Source organism: Salmo salar, chromosome ssa03, assembly GCF_905237065.1.
Source record: "Salmo salar chromosome ssa03, Ssal_v3.1, whole genome shotgun sequence".
In the NCBI taxonomy this organism is placed as follows: domain Eukaryota; kingdom Metazoa; phylum Chordata; class Actinopteri; order Salmoniformes; family Salmonidae; genus Salmo; species Salmo salar.
This window is the reverse complement of record NC_059444.1, coordinates 42,356,974-42,379,294: the sequence shown is the minus strand read 5'-3', so window position 1 is coordinate 42,379,294 and position 22,321 is coordinate 42,356,974. Positions and strand designations below refer to the sequence as shown.

General features: G+C 43.8%; 1 protein-coding gene across 6 annotated transcripts in view; it reads left to right on the top strand.

Moving 5' to 3' along the window:
• The window catches only part of LOC106600493 (cell adhesion molecule 3), a 58,499-nt gene that overhangs the window by 17,588 nt on the left and 18,590 nt on the right, over nucleotides 1–22,321 (top strand). For all 6 annotated transcript variants that reach the window (XM_014191883.2, XM_014191882.2, XM_014191880.2 and 3 more), the window contains exons 3-5: nucleotides 16,491–16,640; nucleotides 18,922–19,074; nucleotides 20,113–20,250. In XM_014191883.2, the coding sequence (XP_014047358.1) occupies nucleotides 16,491–16,640; nucleotides 18,922–19,074; nucleotides 20,113–20,250 (441 nt within the window). The remainder of the gene's footprint in view (nucleotides 1–16,490; nucleotides 16,641–18,921; nucleotides 19,075–20,112; nucleotides 20,251–22,321) is intronic.

Sequence of the window (22,321 nt, the reverse complement as noted above, 5' to 3'; positions counted from 1 at the left end):
ATCGATGTGTAGTTTACATCACTAATGTTCATCTCTGATGAGAGTCTTGATGACTGTATGGTGTAAACTCATCAATGAGTACATTGATGTGTAGTTTACATCACTAATGTTCATCTCTGATGAGAGTCTTGATGACTGAGCTTTACGCTATGTTGTAACCCAGTGAGATGCATGTTGATGAATACAACAGTACAGCCAGCGCTGTGTGGTGTAACTCAGCGTTGTCTCTCAGCTGCTAAAGACAAAAGAGCCAAATAGGCGTTTCTAATCTCTGTGCTGAATGAACCTGAAACAAAGAGGAGGAACACAGACACAGAGGCCTGGACACACAGAGGATAAGCTGATTACCCAGACATAGGGAGAGGGGAGGGGAGGGGAAGAAAGAGGGAGAGAGAGAGGGGGGGGGGGAGAGAGGGAGAAGAAGAGGGGGAAAGAGAGAGAGAGGGATACAGATGAAAGAAGAAAAAATACAGTGCATTTGGAAAGTAATCGACTGCAGATGCGGAGTGCGGTGGATTGAGACACATCCCATGCAAAAACATGAACTTTTTCCACATTTTGTTACGTTACAGCCTTTTTCTAAAATTGATTAAATTAATGTTTTTCCTCATCAATCTACATACAATACCCTACAATGACAAAGCTACAACAGGTTTTTAGTTTTTTGGGGGGAATTTATAAAATAACAAAAACAGAAATACCTTATTTTCATAAGTATTCAGACCTTTTGCTATGATACTCAAAATTGAGGTCAGGTGCATCCTGTTTCCATTGATCTTCCTTTAGATTTTTATACAACTTGATTGGAGTTCAATAAATTGGACATGATTTGGAAAGGAACACATAAGGTCCCACAGTGGACAGTGCATTTCAGAGCAAAAACCAAGCCATTAGATTGAAGGAATTGTCCGTAGAGCTCAGAGACGATTGTGTCAAGGCACAGATCCGGGGAAGGGTACCAAAAATTTCTGGCAGCATTGAAGGTCCCATGAACACAGTGGCCTCCATCATTCTTAAATGGAGGAAGTTTGGAACCACCAAGACTCTTCCTAGAGCTGGCTGCTTGGCCAAACTGAGCAATCGGTGGAGAAGGGCCTTGGTCAGAGAGGTGACCAAGAACCCAATGGTCACTCTGACAGAGCTCCAGAGTTCCTCTGTGGAGATGGGATAACCTTCCAGAAGAACAACCATCTCTGCAGCACTCCACAAATCAGGCCTTTATAGTAGAGTGGCCAGACGGAATCAACTCCTCAGTAAAAGGCACATGACAGCCCGCTTGGAGTTTGCCAAAAGGCACCTAAAGGACTCAGACCATGTGAAACGACATTCTCTGGTCTGATGAAACCAATATTGAACTCTTTGGCCTTTATGCCAAGTGTCACGTCTGGGCGAAACCTGGCACCATCCCTATAGTGAAGCATGTTGAGGGCAGCATCATGCTATGGGGATGCTTTTCAGCGGCAGGGACTGGGAGACTAGTCAGGATTGAGGGAAAGATGACCGGAGCAAAGCACAGAGAGCTCCTTGATGGAAACCTGCTCCAGTGCGCTCAGGACCTCAGACTGGGGCAAAAGTTCCCCTTCCATCAGAACAACGACCCTAAGCACACAGCAAAGACGATGCAGGACTGGCGTTGGGACAAGTCTCTGAATGTCCTTGAGTGGCCCAGCCTGAGCCCGGACTTGAACCCGATCGAACATCTCTGGAAAGACCTGAAAATAGCTTTGCATTGACGCTCCCTATCCAACCTGACAGAGCTTGAGAGGATCTGCTGAGAATAATGGGAGAAACTCCCCAAATACAGGTGTGCCAAGCTTGTAGCATCATACCCAATGAGACTTGAGGCTGTTATCGCTGGCAAAGGTGTTTCAACAAAGTACTGAGTAAAGGGTCTGAATACTTATTTAAGTATTTTATTTTGAATAGATTTGCAAACATAAAAATAAAAAAACTGTTTTTGCTTTGTCATTATGGGGTATTGTGTGTAGATTGATGAGTGAAACAAACTATTTAATCCATTTTAGAATAAGGCTGTAATGTAAAAACTGTAATCCATTTTAGAATAAGGCTGTAATGTAAAAAAAAGCGGGTCTGAATACTTTCCAAATGCACTGTATGTATTGTTCCTATGGTCTTCCTCTGGAGTATGACACCATCTTAAAAGGGACATTGTGTGAATATCACCCTCCAGTCGTCTTACCTGATCTACCTACTATATACACATAGTACAAGGCATTACATCCATTCCAGGTGTACACACTAAATATTCAGCTAATGAAAATGAAGGAGATGAACTTGGAAAAGAATAGGCTCCTTCTGTAAGCCTCTTACCCGTGCATGAGAATCTACTTCAGCATCACTTACACGCGGGCACGCACACACGCGGGCACGCACACACGCTCATCGTTGTTTTATTCACTCTCTCTCACAGTCTACTAGGCACACTATTATAAATCCTCTCGTCGCTTGCACACACAAAGACAAGCACTGAGTCTCTCTCTCTTGCTCTCCCCTCCCTCTCTCTTGCTCGCCCTCCCTCTCCCTCCCTCTCCCTCCCTTTCATTCGCTCTCCCTCTTGCTGTATCTATGGCTTAAACGTGCTCATTGTTCCATATGTTTGTGTTCCTTATAGAGACACAAACGGAGACTCTCAGACACACAGACACGCGCACACTTGTTCTCGCACACTTTCCTATTTGAAGCGCGGCCCTCTAGTTTTTTGTTGTTGTTGTTCAAACAGAAATCCTCATGTGATTCCAGCTGCTTTTCTGTTGGCTGGAAGGCGTAAGCAAGGCAGCCATCTCTCTCTCTGTGTGCATAACACCGGAACATTTGATATGTAACATTTACTGAAGTGCTTGCTTGCCTGTTTTTTATTTTTATTAACTGATGTCCTAGGACGTTCCATTCCTTACAGACTGAGGCTTTATCCCAAATGGCACCCTATTCCGTATATAGTGCATGGGCCCTAGTTAAAAGTAGTGCACTTATTTTAATAGGAAATAAGGTGCAATTTGGGATGCAGCGCAAAGTGCATTGTAATTAAAAAGCTCTTCAGACTCTCTCTGTCGGATGAGGAAAACCCGGTCAGAGAAAATTACACAGTGAGAATTAATCAAAGACTTTATTAACTGTCGTGCAGGACGTGTCCTCCTTGGAATGTGACCAACTCTTCTTCCCATATTTTAATTTTTCAACTCAGATGCACTCCTTGAATAGACGAGTCAATATGACATTTATTCTCCCATAAGATTGACTAGCGTGAGATGAGGTGCAGCCTCCAATCATTGAGAGGACCAGTTGAGCATATCAAGTGTAATTTGATTGTTCTTCTTAATAACAGGAGAGCTTCTAAACAATGGATACTAAGCATCCAAATCCGAACCCTTAATTACAGTGTCAATTGGTCTCTGGGTAGTTAGTATCTCTCTTTGTGAATAACAAAATATTCGAAATGGCACCCTATTCCCTAGGGAGTGCACTACGGTTGACACTCACTCACTCACTCGCTCACTCACTCACTCACTCACTCACTCACTCACTCACTCACTCACTCACTCACTCACTCACTCACTCACTCACTCACTCACTCACTCACTCACTCACTCACTCACTCACTCACTCACTCACTCACTCACTCACTCACTCACTCACTCACTCACTCACTCACTCACTCACTCACTCACTCACTCTATGTCTGTAATTTGATCATCATGAACTGGCGTGAGTATCCTTAGCCAGTTTCAGTATTATATACATTTTGTTATCTAAATAACTGAAAGGCAACCATTCTTACTTTAGGCAGATGTGTTTGATGAAAGGAGGGCAGACAGTTTATCTGCGATGGCAATTTTTTTCCCCTATTTTTAAAATTGTGATTTATTCATGTTTCACTCTTCAATTTCTAAAGCTATTTTCATGTTGCTACCATCAGCCTGTGGGCGCTTGGTTGTTCTACAGTCTAACCCATGTGATGTTGTCTTCTGTCTGCTCAGGGCCTAGCTAGCTGACAGCCCTAACTCTGGCGCTGTTGTGTGCTGCTACAACGTGCTGCTGCCGATGTTGTTTTGGAATGTTTTGACATTTCAATCTTTATTACCTGACTTTTCTCTGGATTCTCAGAGAGCTGTGATAGCTTTATCGATTTAACTCAGGATCTACATTTTGGAGTTTGACGTTTAGGATTTGCTTTGCTTTACTGGGTTGTGGCCACTGGTTGTGGGCTGATCTAGGATCAGTTTAGCCTTTTAGATCATAATGAACACGATGGCATGTATAGGGGAAAGCTGATCCTAGATTAGCACTCCTGGGATACTTTATATCAATACGGGCTCTTTTCTTACACCACTGGTATGGGTTTTATGTACTAGGCAAGTATTCTGCTGTAATCTATGTTTGATGCTGTGGACTGGAAATGATGTGTATAGAACTGATTCTCGACTGGGTGAAGAGTATTGTCTTGTAGTGTGCAGCGTGCTCTTTTCTGGGTGCGCTGTGCTGTGTTGGACTGGTTTGTTCTGGTTGTGGTTTGCTGATTGCCGTGGCCAGGGTCAGCTCTTTCTGTTGGTTTGCTTCTGTTTTAGCATACTCTGCAGGGAGCGCTCCTGCGATGCCAATTATATTGACTGGAGAAAGGAGGGGAGGAGGGGGTTAGAAGACTTAGTGAAAGGGAGAGAAAAGGGAGGCAGCGAAAAGAAAAAGGGGGGGAGATAATGCATGAGAGAAGAGACAATGAAAAGGGGGAAAAGAGAGAGGGAGAAACAGAGGAGGAGAGAAGGAGACCGTTGAGGGTGAGTGGATGAAAGGAGGGAAGACGAGAACAGAAAGCAGGGAGAGAGAGGGAAATTGGAGGAGAGAGATTCTGTCTGTGAGTGTAATAGTCTCATGCTGTCAGACTCTGGGGAATGCTCTCACTGCAGAGGAAAGAGAGGGAGTGAGACAGAGAGAGCAGCGAGAGCGGAGAAAGAGATAGATGAGGGAGAGAGAGTGAGAAAGAAAGATGACTTCAGCCTTTTTCCTGAGGAAGTGACGGTTCAGCCCCCCTCCTTTCCTATTAAGCAGTTGTGGTTCCCAATATAAAATGGGATTCTGTGGTGAGATGAATAAGTGTGTGAATGAATGGGAGTGTGTCACAGTATCTACATGTGTAGAGAGCAGCGGCTATGTGTTTTTCATCCCAACTGGGTCACCAGATGGCACATGTAAAGTTAACCCTGTTATTCAGGCCATGGCCATGATGTCGGTTAAGAACATGTGGACTGACACACTAATTAGTGACTTAGCCAAGGAGGAGGTTGTTCGTTAAAGATGCAACGATGACCCACGTTCCGACCGAGGCAGTTACTTAGATTTTGCTTGAATGTGTATGATAAAAACACAGAAAGAGAGAAAGACACTGTCCAACTTCTATTGTTCTACTGTCCCTGTCCATTTCCATTGTTGCGCTGGGTGCCCCTGCTGTTACACCAATTGATCTCCACTCAGTTGATTGGCTTTGACAGACAGTGGGGAACATAACGGCTGGGTTTGTTAGAGGTACATCTCTGTGAAACATGGAGGTCATTACATGCACACACACACACACACACACACACACACACACACACACACACACACACACACACACACACACACACACACACACACACACACACACACACACACACACACACACACACACACACACACACACACACACACACACAGAGTCGGTGTATGTGAACATGCATTGACATACACACAGCTACATGTAGTCTGATAACAAACACAGACACACTCACCCATTCACGCGCACGCACACATTCCGATACACACATTCAGAGCCTCTTTGGTCTCTCTGGTCGCTTTGTGTGTCATGTATCTGAATAGTCGGACCCAGGGAGCCTCCGAGGACTCCAGCCGGAGAACACCAACCTGCATTGTCACTGGAACATTAAAAACACAATTCAACAAACGTGTACAAAGTACATGACATGGCTTACGTGCAATGTACGTATTGTGTTTATTTGTGTAGAGCAGTAGTGTGTCCAAGAACATTTTCCTCTGGGGACGTCACAGTTTGTCCTATGCTAAAAAGGCATCAGAAAAAGGCATTCCTTCAGGTTTTTTTTATACGAGTGCAGTAACTCATGGGCCATGGTGAGGCATTCTTTCTGTGGTCTCCTCCCTATAATCTGCATGCTAATGTTTGTGACGTGTTGCGTGTCTGTCTACGTACGTCTGTCTATTCAAGCTGTAAATTAGGAGAATTCTCCTCAGAAATAAATACCTTAATTGCCTCCAGATATCTACTGTGTTAGACATTCAGTTAATGAGCAAACAACAGCATGATTAAGCCTACATATATAACTCTTATAGACATAGCGATTGATAGGATCTCTATGAATGTAACAATGAGATTTTAACCATTTTGTTTTTGACCATGTCGTTTCGGAAGTTACAGACTAGTCGAGCCGGGCCCAGTTTATATTGTTGTGAATTGGTCTAAATGACAGGGAGGGGTCAAGCTTTAGGTCACTGTGGTTGCCCTGGTAACCCTGTTCTGGCTGGTTGCCTGGCAACAATTCCCTTTTGTTCCAAATTATTTTATTTGCAGCATATCTTCCCCTTTACCCTTGCCTCTTCTGCTCACTTCTATCCATCATCCCCTCTCTCTGTCTTACTCCATCTATCCCCTTCACTTTATATAAATATGCTATTTTTCCCATCTCTCCTTCACTATGGGTATAGGGTCTGTTTCTCTCTGTAGTCTGCATCTATCCTTCCTCAGACGTCTATAGGGCCATCCCGATTGTCCTTGGTGCATCCTCATACCAGTCTGATGTTTCTGAGAATACCATGTATTTGAGGGTGTATGTTGTGTGTTAAACAGAGAGATAGATAAGAGACAGATAGGAATAGATGAGAGAGAGAACTATAGTTTTGTGATTTGGTCTTTTGAGGAGCCTTATAGCCTTTGACTGATATAGTGATCTCATAACTCCAGCCTCACGGTAATTGACTTCTTATTTCTGTAAGTGGTTTATTGGCAGGAGCAATAAGTATATTTGCCAAGGCATTAAGATCTCTCTCTCTCTCTCCCGCTCTCGCTTTCTCTCTCGCTTTCTCTCTTCCCCTCTCTCTCTCGCCTCCATAACGCCCTCCTCTCCTATGTTTTGCCGCCTTTCTCACAGTTGGGCTAGTTGCTAGGTGGGGTGGCTTGGCGCCGTACAGCTTGAGACTCGGGGGTCTGGGCTGTAAGCTAATGATGTTTGACAAGCACAGAGAGGGCGAGGGGTGGCGGTGGGGGGGTTACAGAAACAGCCAACCACAGGGGTTGGATGATTGAAAAGGGTGCGATTGAGAGATAAACAGAGAATCAGTGTGTTTGTGATAGGAGTCAAGGTGGGGCCCACATACAGTACAGCAGTGTTTTCCAATCCTGGTCCTTGGGACCCCAAGGGTTGCATATTTTTGTTTTTGCCCTAGTACCAACACGCAATTCAGTCCCCAGGATCAGGATTGGGAAAAACTGCAGTACAGTATTTTGGTCCAAACCAAATTTAATGAGGGGCAATCTGTTCATTTTTGGTACATCCAAATAAATGATATATAGTCATTGAGTCTTGAAGAATATAACTTATAAATACCAGGGTAAGATAGAGTTTCCAAATGGACTGACTTCAAAGACCAACCCTATAATTATATTTTTTTGAAACCCTAATTCTCTTTTATAGAGTAAATCAAAAAGATGAATCAAGTCTATTTTATACTACAGATGGACCTTGTCTTGATTTGGCCATTCTTTCAACTATTTGGTAGAAATTAAAAAAGATGACAGAGCAGCAGAGAAATAAAGGGGAAGTATGGAAGGAATGGAAGAGTGAGCTGAAGCACGAGAAAAAGGGTTGTAAAGGGTAGAGGGTGGACAGAAGGGCATATCGGCACCCAGGGGATGGGGGAGGGGAGTGGACAGAAGAGGACAGCTGGACAGGGAGGGTAGAGAAGGGGGGCTGCTATTGTTGCTATATCCTGGATCAAATATGAAGAGGTTGTCACAGCCACACTGTTTAGCTGTATTTCCGACCCAAATCCTAGCATCAGCACAAGCATGACAGACAACTTTGTCATGGATGGTATCATTTAGACTGTAGCAGGTCTACTGTGTCTTATCATACACTTCACTGTGCTCTGATCATTTACTGCATGAGGATTCGCCTTTGAGTGTTTTCCTTATGGTGGATAATATTCCTAGAGAGATGAGGCGAAGGTGATACGGAAGGAAAGACAGAGAGACAGACAGTCGGTTTAAAAACGGAAGAGGGGGCTGGGGCTGGTCGAAAAGATTGGGAGGAAAGGTTGACAGAAGGGTGGAGAGGTGAAAGAGGACTGGAGGGAAAATATGAGAAGAGAAAGACAGATGGAGGAAGGTGAAAAAAAGATGGAAAGAGACAGATGGATGGAGAGAAGATGGGCGAAAATGAAAATGGAGAAATGAAAGGGATATTTTTCACTGTCTGGTCTTGGGACAGTGTTTATTAAGTCTCTCTTTTATATCTGAGCCTAAAGCCCTCTCGCCTCACCCCTTCTCTCTCTCTCTCTCTCTCTCTCTCTCTCTCTCTCTCTCTCTCTCTCTCTCTTTCCCTCCCTCCTTCCGTCTGCCTCTTTCTCTACCTCCTGGTTCTCACTTCGTTCACGCTGCGTTTAGAAAGTGTAAATTGTGTTTCTTTAAATACCCGTGTCTTCCTCAAACTCACAGCTGTGTGGGTTTGTGGAGAGGAGAGAAGAAAGGAGAGCAACAGCATTTAACTCCTGTCTACCAAGGATAAATCTCTCTTCTTTCATGTCATTGCAACACTAGCAGTAGTCAGTACAGCTCCTGGAGAGAGACAGGTTAGGTTTCTGTTCAGGAATACATATATAATATATGCTGTGTGTAGATACAGCTGTTCTATTCTTTAGAAATAGAAACAGCCATTGCGGTTGGCTTGATAACTGAGGCGACGGAACAGACAGCCTATTTACCAAAGCATTTATGCTGAGCAGAAGAAGATCTCACAATCAGCCACAATAATTAGAATTAGCCCTAGATGTAATTATTGACGACACTAATCCAGGGAGAGGGAGCCAAGCACTCCACCACAAACTCTGGCTGCATCTCAAATGACACCTATTCCTTATGGGCCCTGGTCAAAAGTATTGCACTACATAGGGACTAGGGTGCCATTTGGGGCACCCTTGTGAAACAGGCCGCAGAGCCCAACCTCAACGGTAGCCAGGGATAGAGAATGTAGTCTACTAGAGAGAGAGAGAGAGAGAGAGTAAGAGAGAGAGAGAGAGAGAGAGAGAGAGAGAGCGAAAGCGAGAGCGAGAGCATTGGACACTTTATGGAACACAAAGCCTTCACTATTTCCTCCTGGAATATCCAAGGCCTGAGGTCATCTGCCTTTGGCCTAAAGAGCAGGAACCTGGACTTCACCAAAGAAATGTTACATGGTATAGAGGAGATGGACCCACTGGTTGCCTTCTAGGTTACAGAAGGCAACCAGTGGGTCCATCTCCTCTATACCACACTACCAGGAGTAACACAGGGAAGGGACTCAGGGGGTATGCTAATTTGGTATAGAGAAAACCTAACTCACTCTATTAAATGAATCAAAACAGGAACATTTTACATTTGGCTAGAAATTCAAAAGGAAATTATGCCAACAGGGAAAAATGTCCTCCTGTGTGTTTCCTACAGTACATTCGTGAAGTATTCAGATCCGTTCACTTTCTCCACATTTTATTACGTTGCAGCCCTTTTCTAAAATTGATTAAATTAATGTTTTTCCTCATAAATCTACACACAATACCCCTTAATGACAAAGCAAAAACAGGTTTTTATAAATGTTTGCAAATGTATAAAATAAAAAAATGGAAATATAACATTTACATGTATTCAGACCCTTTGCTATGAGACTCGAAATTGAGCTACCAGACATGATTGTGTCGAGGCACAGATCTGGGGAAGGGTAAGAAAACATTTCTGCAGCATTGAAGGTCCCCAAGAACACAAGATTCTCTGGTCTGATGAAATCAAGATTTAACTCTTTGGGCTGAATGCCAAGCATCACGTCGGGAGGAAACCGGGAACCATCCCTACGGTGAAGCATGTTGGGGGCAGCACCATGGTGTGGGGATGTTTTTTAGTGGCAGGGACTGGGAGACTAGTCAGGATGGAGGGAAAGATGAACAGAGCAAAGTACAGAGAGATCGATGAAAACCTGCTCCAGAGCGCTCAGGACCTCAGACTGGGGTGAAGGTTCACCTTCCAACAGGACAACGACCCTAAGCACACAGCCAAGACAACGTAGGAGTGGCTTTGGGACAAGTCTCTGAATGTCCTTCAGTGGCCCAGCTAGAGCCCGTACTTGAACCCGATTGAACACCTCTGGAGTGACCTGAAAATAGCTGTGCATTGACGCTCCCATCCAACCTGACAGAGCTTGAGAGGATCTGCAGAGAAGAATGGGAGATAGTCCCCAAATACAGGTGTGCCAAGTTTGTAGTGTCATACCCAAGAAGACTCGAGGCTGTACTGAGTACTGAGTAAAGGGTGTGAATACTTATATAAATGTGATATTTCAGTTTTTACATTGTAATAAATTTGCTACATTTTCTAAAAAACAGTTTTTGCTTTGTAATTATGGCGTATTGTGTGTAGATTGATGAGGGGAAAAAACTATTTAATCCATCTTAGAATAAGGCTGTAAGGTAACAAAATGTGAAAAAAGTTAAGGGGTCTGAATACTTTCCGAATGCACTGTATATCCCCCCCCACTAGAATACTTTCATGAAGACAGCTTCTCCGTCCTAGAAGGGGAAATCAGTCATTTCCAGGTCCAGGGACATGCACTAGTCTGTGACGCCCTAAATGCCAGAACTGGACAGGAATCTGACACCCTCACCACACAGGGGGACAAACACCTACCTGGAGGTGACAGCATTCCCTCCCCCATATGGCCCCCTAGACACAACTATGACAACATAACCAACAAAAACGGGTCACAACTCCTGCAGCTGTGTCACATGCTGGGTATGTACATAGTCAATGATAGGCTTCGAGGGGACTCCTATGATAAGTACACCTATAGCTCATCTCTTGGCAGTAGTACTGTAGACTACTTTATCACTGACCTCAACCCAGAGTCTCTCAGAGTGTTCACAGTCAGCCCACTGACACCCCTATCAGATCTCAGCAAAATCAGTCTACTTGAACAGGGCAGTACTCAATCATGAGGCATCAAAGCCAAAGGAACTGAGTAATATTAAGAAATGCTGTAGATGGAAGGAAAATATAGTGGAAATATACCAATAAACAATTAGGCAACAACAAATTCAGTCCCTTCTAGACAATTTCCTGGACAAAATGTTTCACTGTAATAGTGAAGGTGCAAACTTGGCAGTAGAAAACCTAAATAGTATATTTAACCTCTCAGCCTCCGTATCAAATCTAAACATTTCAAGCAGACAACCTAAGAAAATTGACAACAATGACAAATGGTATGATGAAGAATGCAAAAACCTAAGTAAGAAATTGAGAAACCTATCCAGCCAAAAACATAGAGACCCAGAGAACCTGAGCCGACGACACCTTCACTATGGTAAATAACTAAAACAATACAGAAATACACTACGGAAAAAGAAGGAACAGTACATCAGAAATCAGCTCAATGTAATTGAAGAATCCATAGAATCTAACCACTTCTGGGGAAATTGGAAAACTCTAAACAAACAACAACATGAAGTTATCTATCCAAAATGGAGATGTATGGATAAACCACTTCTCCAATCTTTTTGTCCCTTTAACAAAGAACAAACAGCAAAAACATATACATGATGAAATACAAATCTTATAATCAACTATTAAAGACGACCAGAACCCACTGGATTCTCCAATTACATTGAATGAACTACAGGACAAAATACAAACACTCCAACCCAAAAAGACCTGTGGTGTAGATGGTATCCTAAATTAAATGATAAAATATACAGACCACAACTTCCAAATGGCTATAAATAAACTCTTTAACATCATCCTCAGCTCTGGCATCTTCACCAATATTTGGAACCAAGGATTGATAACCCCAATCCACAAAAGTGGAGACAAATTGTACCCCAATAACTACCGTGGGATATGCGTCAACAGCAACCTTGGGAAAATCCTCTGCATTATCATTAACAGCAGACTTGTACATTTCCTCAGTGAAAGCAATGTGCTGAGCAAATGTCAAATTTGATTTTTACAGAATTCCCGTACGACAGACTACGTATTCACTCTGCACACTGTAATTGACAAACAAACAAACCAAAACAAAGTCTTATTTAAAAAAAGATGTTGACTCAATTTGGCTTGATGGTCTGCTATACAAATGGATGGAAAGCTGTGTTGGGGGAAAAACATACAACATTATAAAATCCATGTACACAAACAACAAGTGTGTGGTTAAAATTGGCAAAGAAACACACATTTCTTTCCACAGGGCCGGGGGGTGAGACAGGGGTGCAGCTTAAGCCCCACCCTCTTCAACATATATATATCAACGAATTGGCGAGGGCACTAGAACAGTCTGCAGCACCTGGCCTCACCCTACAAGAATCTGAAGTCAAATGTCTACTGTTTGTTGATGATCTGGTGTTTCTGTCCCCAACAAAGGAGGGCCTACAGCAGCACCTAGATCTTCTGCACAGATTCTGTTAGACCTGGGCCCTGACAGTAAATGTCAGTAAGACGAAAATAACCGTGTTTCAAAAAAGGTCCAGTCACCAGGACCACAAATACAAATTCCATCTAGACACCGTTGCCCAAGAGCACACAAAAAAATGATACATACCTCGGCCTAAACATCAGCGCCACAGGTAACTTCCACAACGCTGTGAACGATCTGAGAGACAAGGCAAGAAGGGCCTTCTATGCCATCAAAAGGAACATAACATTTTACATCCCAATTAGGATCTGGCTAAAAATACTTGAATCAGTTATAGAACCCATTGCCCTTTATGGTTCTGAGGTCAGGAGTCTGCTCACTAACCAAGAATTCACAAAATGGGACAAACACGAAATTGAGACTCTGCATGCAGAATTCTGCAAAAAATATCCTCAGTGTACAATGTAAAACACCAAATAATGCATGAAGAGCAGAATTAGGCCGATACCCACTAATTATCAAAATCCAGAAAAGAGACGTTCAATTCTACTACCACCTAAAATGAAATGATCCCCAAAGCCATCACCTACAGAGAGATGAACGTGGAGAAGAGTCCCCTAAGAAAGCTGGTCCTGGGGCTCTATTCACAAACATAAATAGACCCCACAGAGCCTCAGGACGGCAACACAATTAAACCCAACCAAATCATGAGAAAACAAAAAGATAATTACTTGACACATTGGAAAGAATTAAATAAAAACAGAGCAAACTAGAATGCTATTTTGCCCTAAACAGAGTGTACACAGTGGTAGAATACCTGAGCTTTGTACAGAGAGAGAGAGAGAGAGAGAGAGAGAGAGAGAGAGAGAGAGAGAGAGAGAGAGAGAGAGAGAGAGAGAGAGAGAGAGAGAGAGAGAGAGAGAGAGAGAGAGAGAGAGAGAGAGAGAGAGAGAGAGAGAGAGAGACTACTCTCCACAAATGTAAAAGCATTGGATTGATGTAGGCATGGGATAGACTACGGGGGATTGTTCGACAGCAATACTAAAGGAATTCTTAAAAGTGTGTAATGCTGTTTCGGTGTAGTATCATTTTTGGTTTTTGGCAGTTAGTTTTAGTTAGGTTGTCGTGCCAATGTTCTTCCTGCCACATCCTGCATGCATTTCCTCTTTCATGTCCCGGTCGGAGTTCCGCTACGGAACACTTAGAACACACAGATGTGAAGAAGAAAATGTATATCACCGCTGGTGCAAGGATGTGATAGCGCTACACTGTGAATTTAAAACTGTCTACCACTGACAATTTTTGTTCCAATTAGACTATTTATAAATGCCATATTTACAGAGGTGAGCAGCTTGCTTTGAGGCATGTCTGGTACTATATATGGATGTGTTCCAAATGGCACCCTATTCCCTACACTACCACACTACTGCCATTTGGGATGCAGAACATACAGTACCAGTCAAAAGTCTGGACACACCTACTCATTCAAGGGTTTTTCTTTATTTTTACTATTTTCTACATTGTAGAATAATAGTGAAGACATCAAAACTATGAAATAACACACATGGAATCATGTAGTAACCAAAAAAGTGTTAAACAAATCAAAATATATTTTATATTTGAGATTCTTCAAAGTAGCCACCATTTGAATTGATGACAGCTTTGCACACTCTTGGTACTCTCTCAACCAGCTTCATGAGGTAGTCACCTGGAATGCATTTAAATTAACAGGTGTGCCTTGTTAAAGTTAATTTGTGGAATTTATTTTCTTCTTAATGCGTTTGAGCCAATCAGTTGTGTTGTGACAAGGTAGGGGTGGTATACAGAAGATATCCCTATTTGGTAAAAGTCCACATATTGGCAAGAACAGTTCAAATAGCAAAGCAAACAGATTTAACCTTGCATGTCAGGGATTCAATTCAGCAACCTTTCGGTTACTGGCCCAACACTCTAACCACTAGGCTACATGCCGCCCTGGAGTTCAAGTCATTCCTTTGGTCTGATGAGTCCAAATTTGAGATTTTTGGTTCCAACCACTGTGTCTTTGTGAGACGCAGAGTAGGTGAATGGATGATCTCCGAATGTGTGGTTCCCACTGTGAAGCATGGAGGAGGCGGTGTGATGGTGTGGGGGTGCTTTGCTGGTGACACTGTTTGCTCTTAGTGGGACTATCGTTTTTTTCAACAGGAAAATGACACCTCCAGGTTGTGTAAGGGCTATTTGACCATGGAGAGTGATGGAGTGCTGCATCAGATGACCTGGCCTCCACAATCACCCGACCTCAACCCAATTGAGATGGTTTGGGATGAGTTGGACTGCAGAGTGAAGGAAAAGCATCAAACAAGTGCTCAGCGTACGTGGGAACTTGTTCAAAACTGTTGGAAAAGCATTCCAGGTGAAGCGGGTTGAGAGAATGCCAAGAGTATGCAAAGCTGTCATCAATGCAAAGGGTGGCTACTTTGAACAATCTAAAATATATTTTCATTTGTTTAACACTTTTTTGGTTACTACACGATTCCATATGTGTTATTTCATATGTGATTTGATGTCGTCACTAGTATTCTACAATGTAGAAAATAGTAAAAATAAAGAAATACCCTTGAATGAGTAGGTGTGTCCAAACTTTTGACTGGTAGTGTAAATTTTTGGTCTAGTTAAGCCTTTTCTGTAATGAATGTCTCCTGTTTGTTGATGTTCCTGGACATAAAATACCCCTTAAAGAGAGTGAACATTTGGTTAGACAGATGCACAACACATCAACGGTATTAGAATAACTTATTATAAGAATCTATATTTTCCAGTTCCATTTCAATGTATTTATGTAATCACATACAGTATATCAGCAAAGGTTACTGTCGTGTATGGGATGCGTCCTAAAATGGCACAATATTCCCTACATAGCACTTGACCAAGGGGGTCCCTGGTCCAAAGTAAGTGCACTATATAGGGTATAGGGTGTCATTTTGCAAGTTCAAGTTCAGTTAAGGTTTTTACTATCACAATTCAGTGCCGAACCCCATAATTATTGCTGGTCACATTCATTCTCACATGCTGACCCTCATTTCCATAATATTTGTCTCATTTGAGTTTGTTCAACCCTGAAATACATATGCATGCCTAAAAATGACACCGCTTAAACACCGTGGGGCCACACAGTAACATTAACACTGTGTAGCATCTCTCCATTGACACTTTGACCTTTTCATTTCACTCGCTCTCTCTCTAACCCCCCCCCACACACACACACACACACACAGCATATTGTGCTTCTCAATATGCCTCTCCTTCATTGGCTGCATCCCAAACCAAATGGCACCCTATTCCCTATATAGGGCCCTGGTCAAAAGTAGTGTACTATATGGGGCGGCAGGTAGCCTAGTGGTTAGAGTGTTGGGCCAATAACCAAAAGGTTGCTAGATTGAATCCCCGAGCTGACAAGGTAAAAATCTGTCGTTCTGCCCCTGAACAAGGAAGTTAACCCACTGTTCCTAGGCCGTCATTGTAAATAAGAAGTTGTTCCAAACTGACTTGCCTATTTAAATAAAGATGAAATTATAAAAATATAGGGAACCAGCCAGTTAATGTTCTGGCTGGTTATAGACTCATCAGTCTTACATAGATACTCCCATGGCTGTTCTCCCTCTCTAACTGTCCAGGCTCTGTCTGTATCCAAAATGGAATGCTGTTCCCTATTTACTGCAGTATATAGGGAATAGGGTGCCATTTGGGACACACACACCTGTCCAGACCTCTTACAGACAGTACCTGAAATGATCATCTCCATCTGACCTCCCTTTTCCCTCTCTTCTCTGTGTTGCCTAGACGATGACCCCATGCAGCCGGTGACCCAGGACGAGACGGTGTCGGTGGGCGGCACGGTGACCCTGACCTGCCGGGTGGCAGAGAGCGACAACTCCTCCCTGCAGTGGTCCAACACGGCCCAGCAGACTCTGTACTTTGGAGAGAAGAGAGGTGAGAGAGAGGAAGGAAGGAAGGGAGGGAGGGAGGGTTGTGTGTTTGAGAGAGAGAGATGTTTGTGTATGTGTGTGAAAGAGAGAGAGGGAGACAGAGATCAAGAGCCCAAAAATAACTGGTGTGTCTGGCTAGGACCCTCTGAGGGTATCTTTTCTCAACCAGGGCCTCAGAACCAGATCCTGACCCAGCACTCTTACACCACAGTCTAGCCCCATCAGACACACACACACACATGTGCACACACACACACACACACACACACACACACACACACACACACACACACACACACACACACACACACACACACACACACACACACACACACACACACACACACACACACACACACACTCGGCTTGCATGGCTTAATGGACCATAATAATCCCGAAACTGCAAACCCTGCCTATCTGGCACTCCAAGCGCTCAAATTATTTGAAGGATTTCAATTACTACTTGAAGATAGATCTGGTAGTAATCTATTGCCCTACTATCTGTGAACCTAATGGCGTATTGACATGTTGATGTCTTTGGAGAAAGGGGGATACCTAGTCAGTTGTACAACTGAATGCCTTCAACTGAAATGTGTCTTCCGCATTTAACCCAACCCCTCTGAATCAGAGAGGTGCAGTGGGCTGCCTTAATTCACATCAACGTCCTTGGCGCCCAGGGAACAGTGGGTTAACTGCCTTGCTCAGGGGGCAGAACGACTGATTTTTACCTTGTCAGCTCGGGGATTTGATCCAGCCACCTTACTGGCCCAACGCTCTAACCACCAGGCTACCTGCCGCATTGTTTGTTGCCAGGGGAGCGTGCATGCATGTACCTTTAGCCTATGTTATTTTCAGATCTAGATCAATAACATTACTGTCTAAGTAGAAATAGCATTGTTTCTGAAATAACAATATGCTGCTACTCTCAAATCGTATTCATCCCATAAAGCTTCCTCCAGTTAACAATATATTGGAAAGGAGGGGTAAATGGAGGATACATGAAGACAGGTAAATGATGGGGGGGGGGCACACACAGGAGCTACATCAAGACAAATGGACTGACCTTGGCTACTGGTAAACCATGAAGACAAAGCCCTGGCAGAGACACAGACACAGGCAGAGTTAGGCATGCTATGCAGAGACACACAGACGGAGAGACAGACAGCGAAAAGACAGACAGACAGACAGAAAAAGAGTCGGACAGGCAGACAGATAGAGAGACAGGCAGACAGATAGAGAGCGACAGACAGACAGACTGAGCCAGACAGACACACACAGACAGAAAGAGAAAGCGGGAGTCATCCAGACGGAAAAGGACAGAGACACACATGTACAAACACAAATACACAAAGACAGACAGAGAGACATATTGTATATGGAGACAGTCCTGCACTCGACCCCAGTAGCCACAGACAGAGAGACATATTGTATATGGAGACAGTCCTGCACTAGCCCCCAGTAGCCACAGACAGAGAGACATATTGTATATGGAGACAGTCCTGCACTAGATCCCAGTAGCCACAGACAGAGAGACATATTGTATATGGAGACAGTCCTGCACTAGACCCCAGTAGCCACAGACAGAGAGACATACTGTATATGGAGACAGTCCTGCATTAGGCCCCAGTAGCCACAGACAGAGATCAGGACTGTCTGTAGACAGATAAACAGGCCCAAGGAATGACTGCCTGTGAATGTTCAGTTGCCTTCATGTTACAATGGGCCCTGGTCAAAAGTAGTGCACTATGTAGGGAATAGGGGTTATATTTTAGTTTGTTTGTGTGTGTGTCCCAAGAGCCCAGACAGTCAGATCCGAATACATATAGAGGTCAAAGATATCACGTAGATGGGACGTGTGTTTCCTACCGTTTCATCATCCTCGCATAACCTACACTAAACACTGTGTGTGTGTGTGTGTGTGCCCCTCCCTGCCAGCTGCCGCGATGATGACAAAGCGTTTATATCTCTTCTTCTTTTGCCCCCTCCTATTTCCCTCCCTCCCTCCCTCCCTCCCTCCCTCCCTCCCTCCCTCCCTCCCTCCCTCCCTCCCTCCCTGTCTGTCTGTCTGTCTGCCTGTCTCCGTGTGTTTCTCCATTATTCTTCCCCTTCCCACTCTCCCTAATTTTCTATCTCTTTCTTCCCTATCTCTATTTCTCCCCCATCCCGATTCTCTCCCTCTCTCCCTCCCCCTCTCTCCCTCCTTCTCTCTCCCCTCCTCCCCTCGCCACCACCTCTCTCTCCCCCCTCCACTTTTCCTCTCCCTCCCATCCCTCTGTCTCACCCAGCTCTGAGAGATAACCGTATCCAGCTCCACCGGTCGACAGGCACAGAGCTGTCCATCACCATCGGAGACATCCAGCTGTCAGACGAGGGGGAGTACACCTGCTCCATCTTCACCATGCCCGTCCGCACTGCCCGTGCCACCGTCACTGTGCTAGGTGTGTGTGTGTATTAATGCATAATTCTGTATTATGCATTAACTTATTCATGCAGTCTGTGTGCTAGATACAGTAGTGGAGTACTGTATGTAGATTTCTTAGACTGATTGTCGGCAGTGGTGGAAAAAGTACCCGATTGTCATACTTGAGTAAAAGTAAAGATACCTTAATAGAAAATGACTCAAGTAAAAGTGAAAGTCAACCAGTAAAATACTACTTGAGTAAAAGTCTAAAAGGATCTGGTTTTCAATATACGTAAGCATCAAAAGTAAATGTAATTGCTTAAATATACTTAAGTATTGAAAGTAAAAGTATAAATAATTTCAAATTCCATTTATTAAGCAAACCAGACGGTACCATTTTCTTGTTTTTTTGCGGAGAGCCAGGGGTACATTCCCACTCTCAGACATGATTTACAAACAAAGCATTTGTGTTTAGTGAGTCCAGAGGATCAGAGGCAGTAGGGATGACCACTTGTTCTCTTGATAAGTGTGTGAATTGGACCATTTTCCTGTCCTGCTAAGCATTCAAAATGTCATGAGGACTTTTGGGTATCAGGGAAAATGTATGGAGTAAAAGTATATTCTTTTCTTTAGGAATGTAGTGAAGTAAAAGTAAACGTTGTCAAAAATATAAATAGTAAAGTACAGATACCCCCCAAAACGACTTAAGTAGTAGTTTAAAGTGTTTTTACTTAAGTACTTTATACCACTGAGTGTCGATAGCGTGCAGCTGTATTACATTCTCTCTGTTCTGTATACTATATACATGTCTGCTATAAGTCTGTGGCAGTGTCCAAATGGCACCCTATTCCCTATATAGTGCACTACTTTTGACCAGAGACCATAGTACACTACAGTATATAGGGAATAGGTGTCCTTTCGGGATGCACAACACATCTATAAGTGTGTCTCTGTGTTAAATGTACTCTCTCTCTCTCTCTCTCCCTCTTTCTCTCCCTCTCTTTCTCTCTCTCTCTCTTCTCTCTTCTCTCTCTCCATGTTTCTGTCTGTCTCTCTTGCTCTCTCTCTCTGTCAGGTGTCCCTGGTAAGCCTCAGATCTCTGGCTATGAGGATGCTGTGCAGGAAGGGGGCAAAGTCACCCTCACCTGCACCAGCTCTGGGAGCAAGCCCCCCGCCAAACTACACTGGTACAGGGACCAGGAGGAACTCACAGGTAAAGGTGGGAGGGAGAGAGGAGGGGAAGGGAGGGGAGAGAGGATGGGAGGGAGAGAGAGAGAGAAGGGAGAGGGAGATAGAAGGAGAGCGAGATAGAGAGAGAAAAAAGGGAGTGTGATAGATCATGAGAGACAGAAAAAAGAGAAAGGTGTGTATGTATGTGTGAGAGAAGGGAAGGGAGATGGAGAGAATGTGTATGTATGGGTGAGAGAAGGGAAGGGAGATGGAGAGAATGTGTATGTATGGGTGAGAGAAGAAAATAAATGGTGGTTAAAGAAAGAAGAAGAGAGAGAGGATAATAGAACATTTGCAAGCTAGAGAAACTAGAGGGGAGGTGATGAGGCAGAACATAGCAAAACACTAAACAGAGAGCGAGAGAGCGAGAGAGAGGAGGTGGGGACAGGAAGGAGAGGGGGGGATGGTTGGAAGGGAGAGGAGAGGGAAGATGGGAGAGAGAGGGTCTGTAGATGGGATTCAGAGAGAGGGAGGGAGAGAGATAGAAAGATAAAAAGTAAATAAGATTGAAAGGATAGAGGGGATAAACGGTAAAGCTAGGCGCTGAAAGCGGCGACACGGGGGGATGAGGCAGAACACAGAGGAAGCTGTAAACGAGAGAGAGAGAGGGTCTACGTCCCAAATGGAACCCTATACCCTATGCCAAAAGTGGCCCTATAACCTATACTAAAAGGGTGCCATTTGGGATGCATCTAGAATGTTCTATTAGGGTAGATTGAGTGACCTTGGTTCCTGATAAACCATGAGAAGACTGAGGGAAAGCCGCAGATAGTGAGTGGGGAGCATCCCAGTCATGTTGGAGACTATATGAGCTCAACCCTGTGTGACATATAGTATGTGTAACTATCCTTGTGGGGACCAAACAATTAATTCCCATTGAAAATCCTATTTACCTTAACCCTAACCCTTAACCTAACTCTAACCTTAATCCCCAACCCTAAACCTAACCCTAACCTTAACCCCAACCCTTAACCTAACCCTAACCTTAACTCCCAACCCTAACTCCTAACCCTAAACCTAACCCTAATTGTAACCCTAACCCTAAACCTAACTCCTAAGGCTAAAATAGCCCTTTTCCTTGTGGGTGTAAGGGGTGCGTAACCGGTGGCAGGGAAGTCAGACGCAGGAGAGCAGAACTTGGTAATAGCCGGAGCAGTTTAATCGCAAAACCAACGGCATAAAAATAACAAGATATGGGTACAAAAACCCGTCGTGCACCAATCAACACGTGCACAAGCACTTACAATAAACACTCCCACACAAAGACATGGGGGGAACAGAGGGTTAAATACACAACAAGTGATTGAGGGAATTGAAACCAGGTGTGAGGAAAAACAAGACTAAACACATGGAAAATGAAAAGGGGATTGATGATGGCTAGAAGACCGGCGACGCCGAGCGCCGCCCGAACAAGGAGAGGACCAGACTTCGGTGGAAGTCGTGACAGTGGGGACTGGGGAAAAGTCCCCACTTGTCAGAACGGTCCTTGTTTTATGGAGACTTTTGGCTTCTGGTCCCCACAAAGATAGTAAAACCAAAAACACACACTCTCACAGACACACACTTTCTCTCTCACACACACACACACACCCACACATACAGTGGCTTGCGAAAGTATTCAACCCCCCTTGGCATTTTCCCTATTTTGTTTCCTTACAACCTGGAATTAAAATGGCTTTTTGGGGCGTTTGTATCATTCAATTTACACAACATGCCTACCACTTTGAAGATGCAAAATATTTTTTATTGTGAAACAAACAAGAAATAAGATAAAAAAACTGAAAACTTGAGCGTTTATAACTATTCACCCCCCAAAGTCAATACTTTGTAGAGCCACCTTTTGCAGCAATTATAGCTGCAAGTCTCTTGGGGTATGTCTCTACAAGCATGGCACATCTAGCCACTGAGATTTTTGCCCATTCTTCAAGGCAAAACTGCTCCAGCTCCTTCAAATTGAATGGGTTCTGCTTGTGTACAATAATTTTGAAGTCATACCACAGATTCTCAATTTGATTGAGGTCTGGGCTTTGACTAGGCTATTCCAAAACATTTAA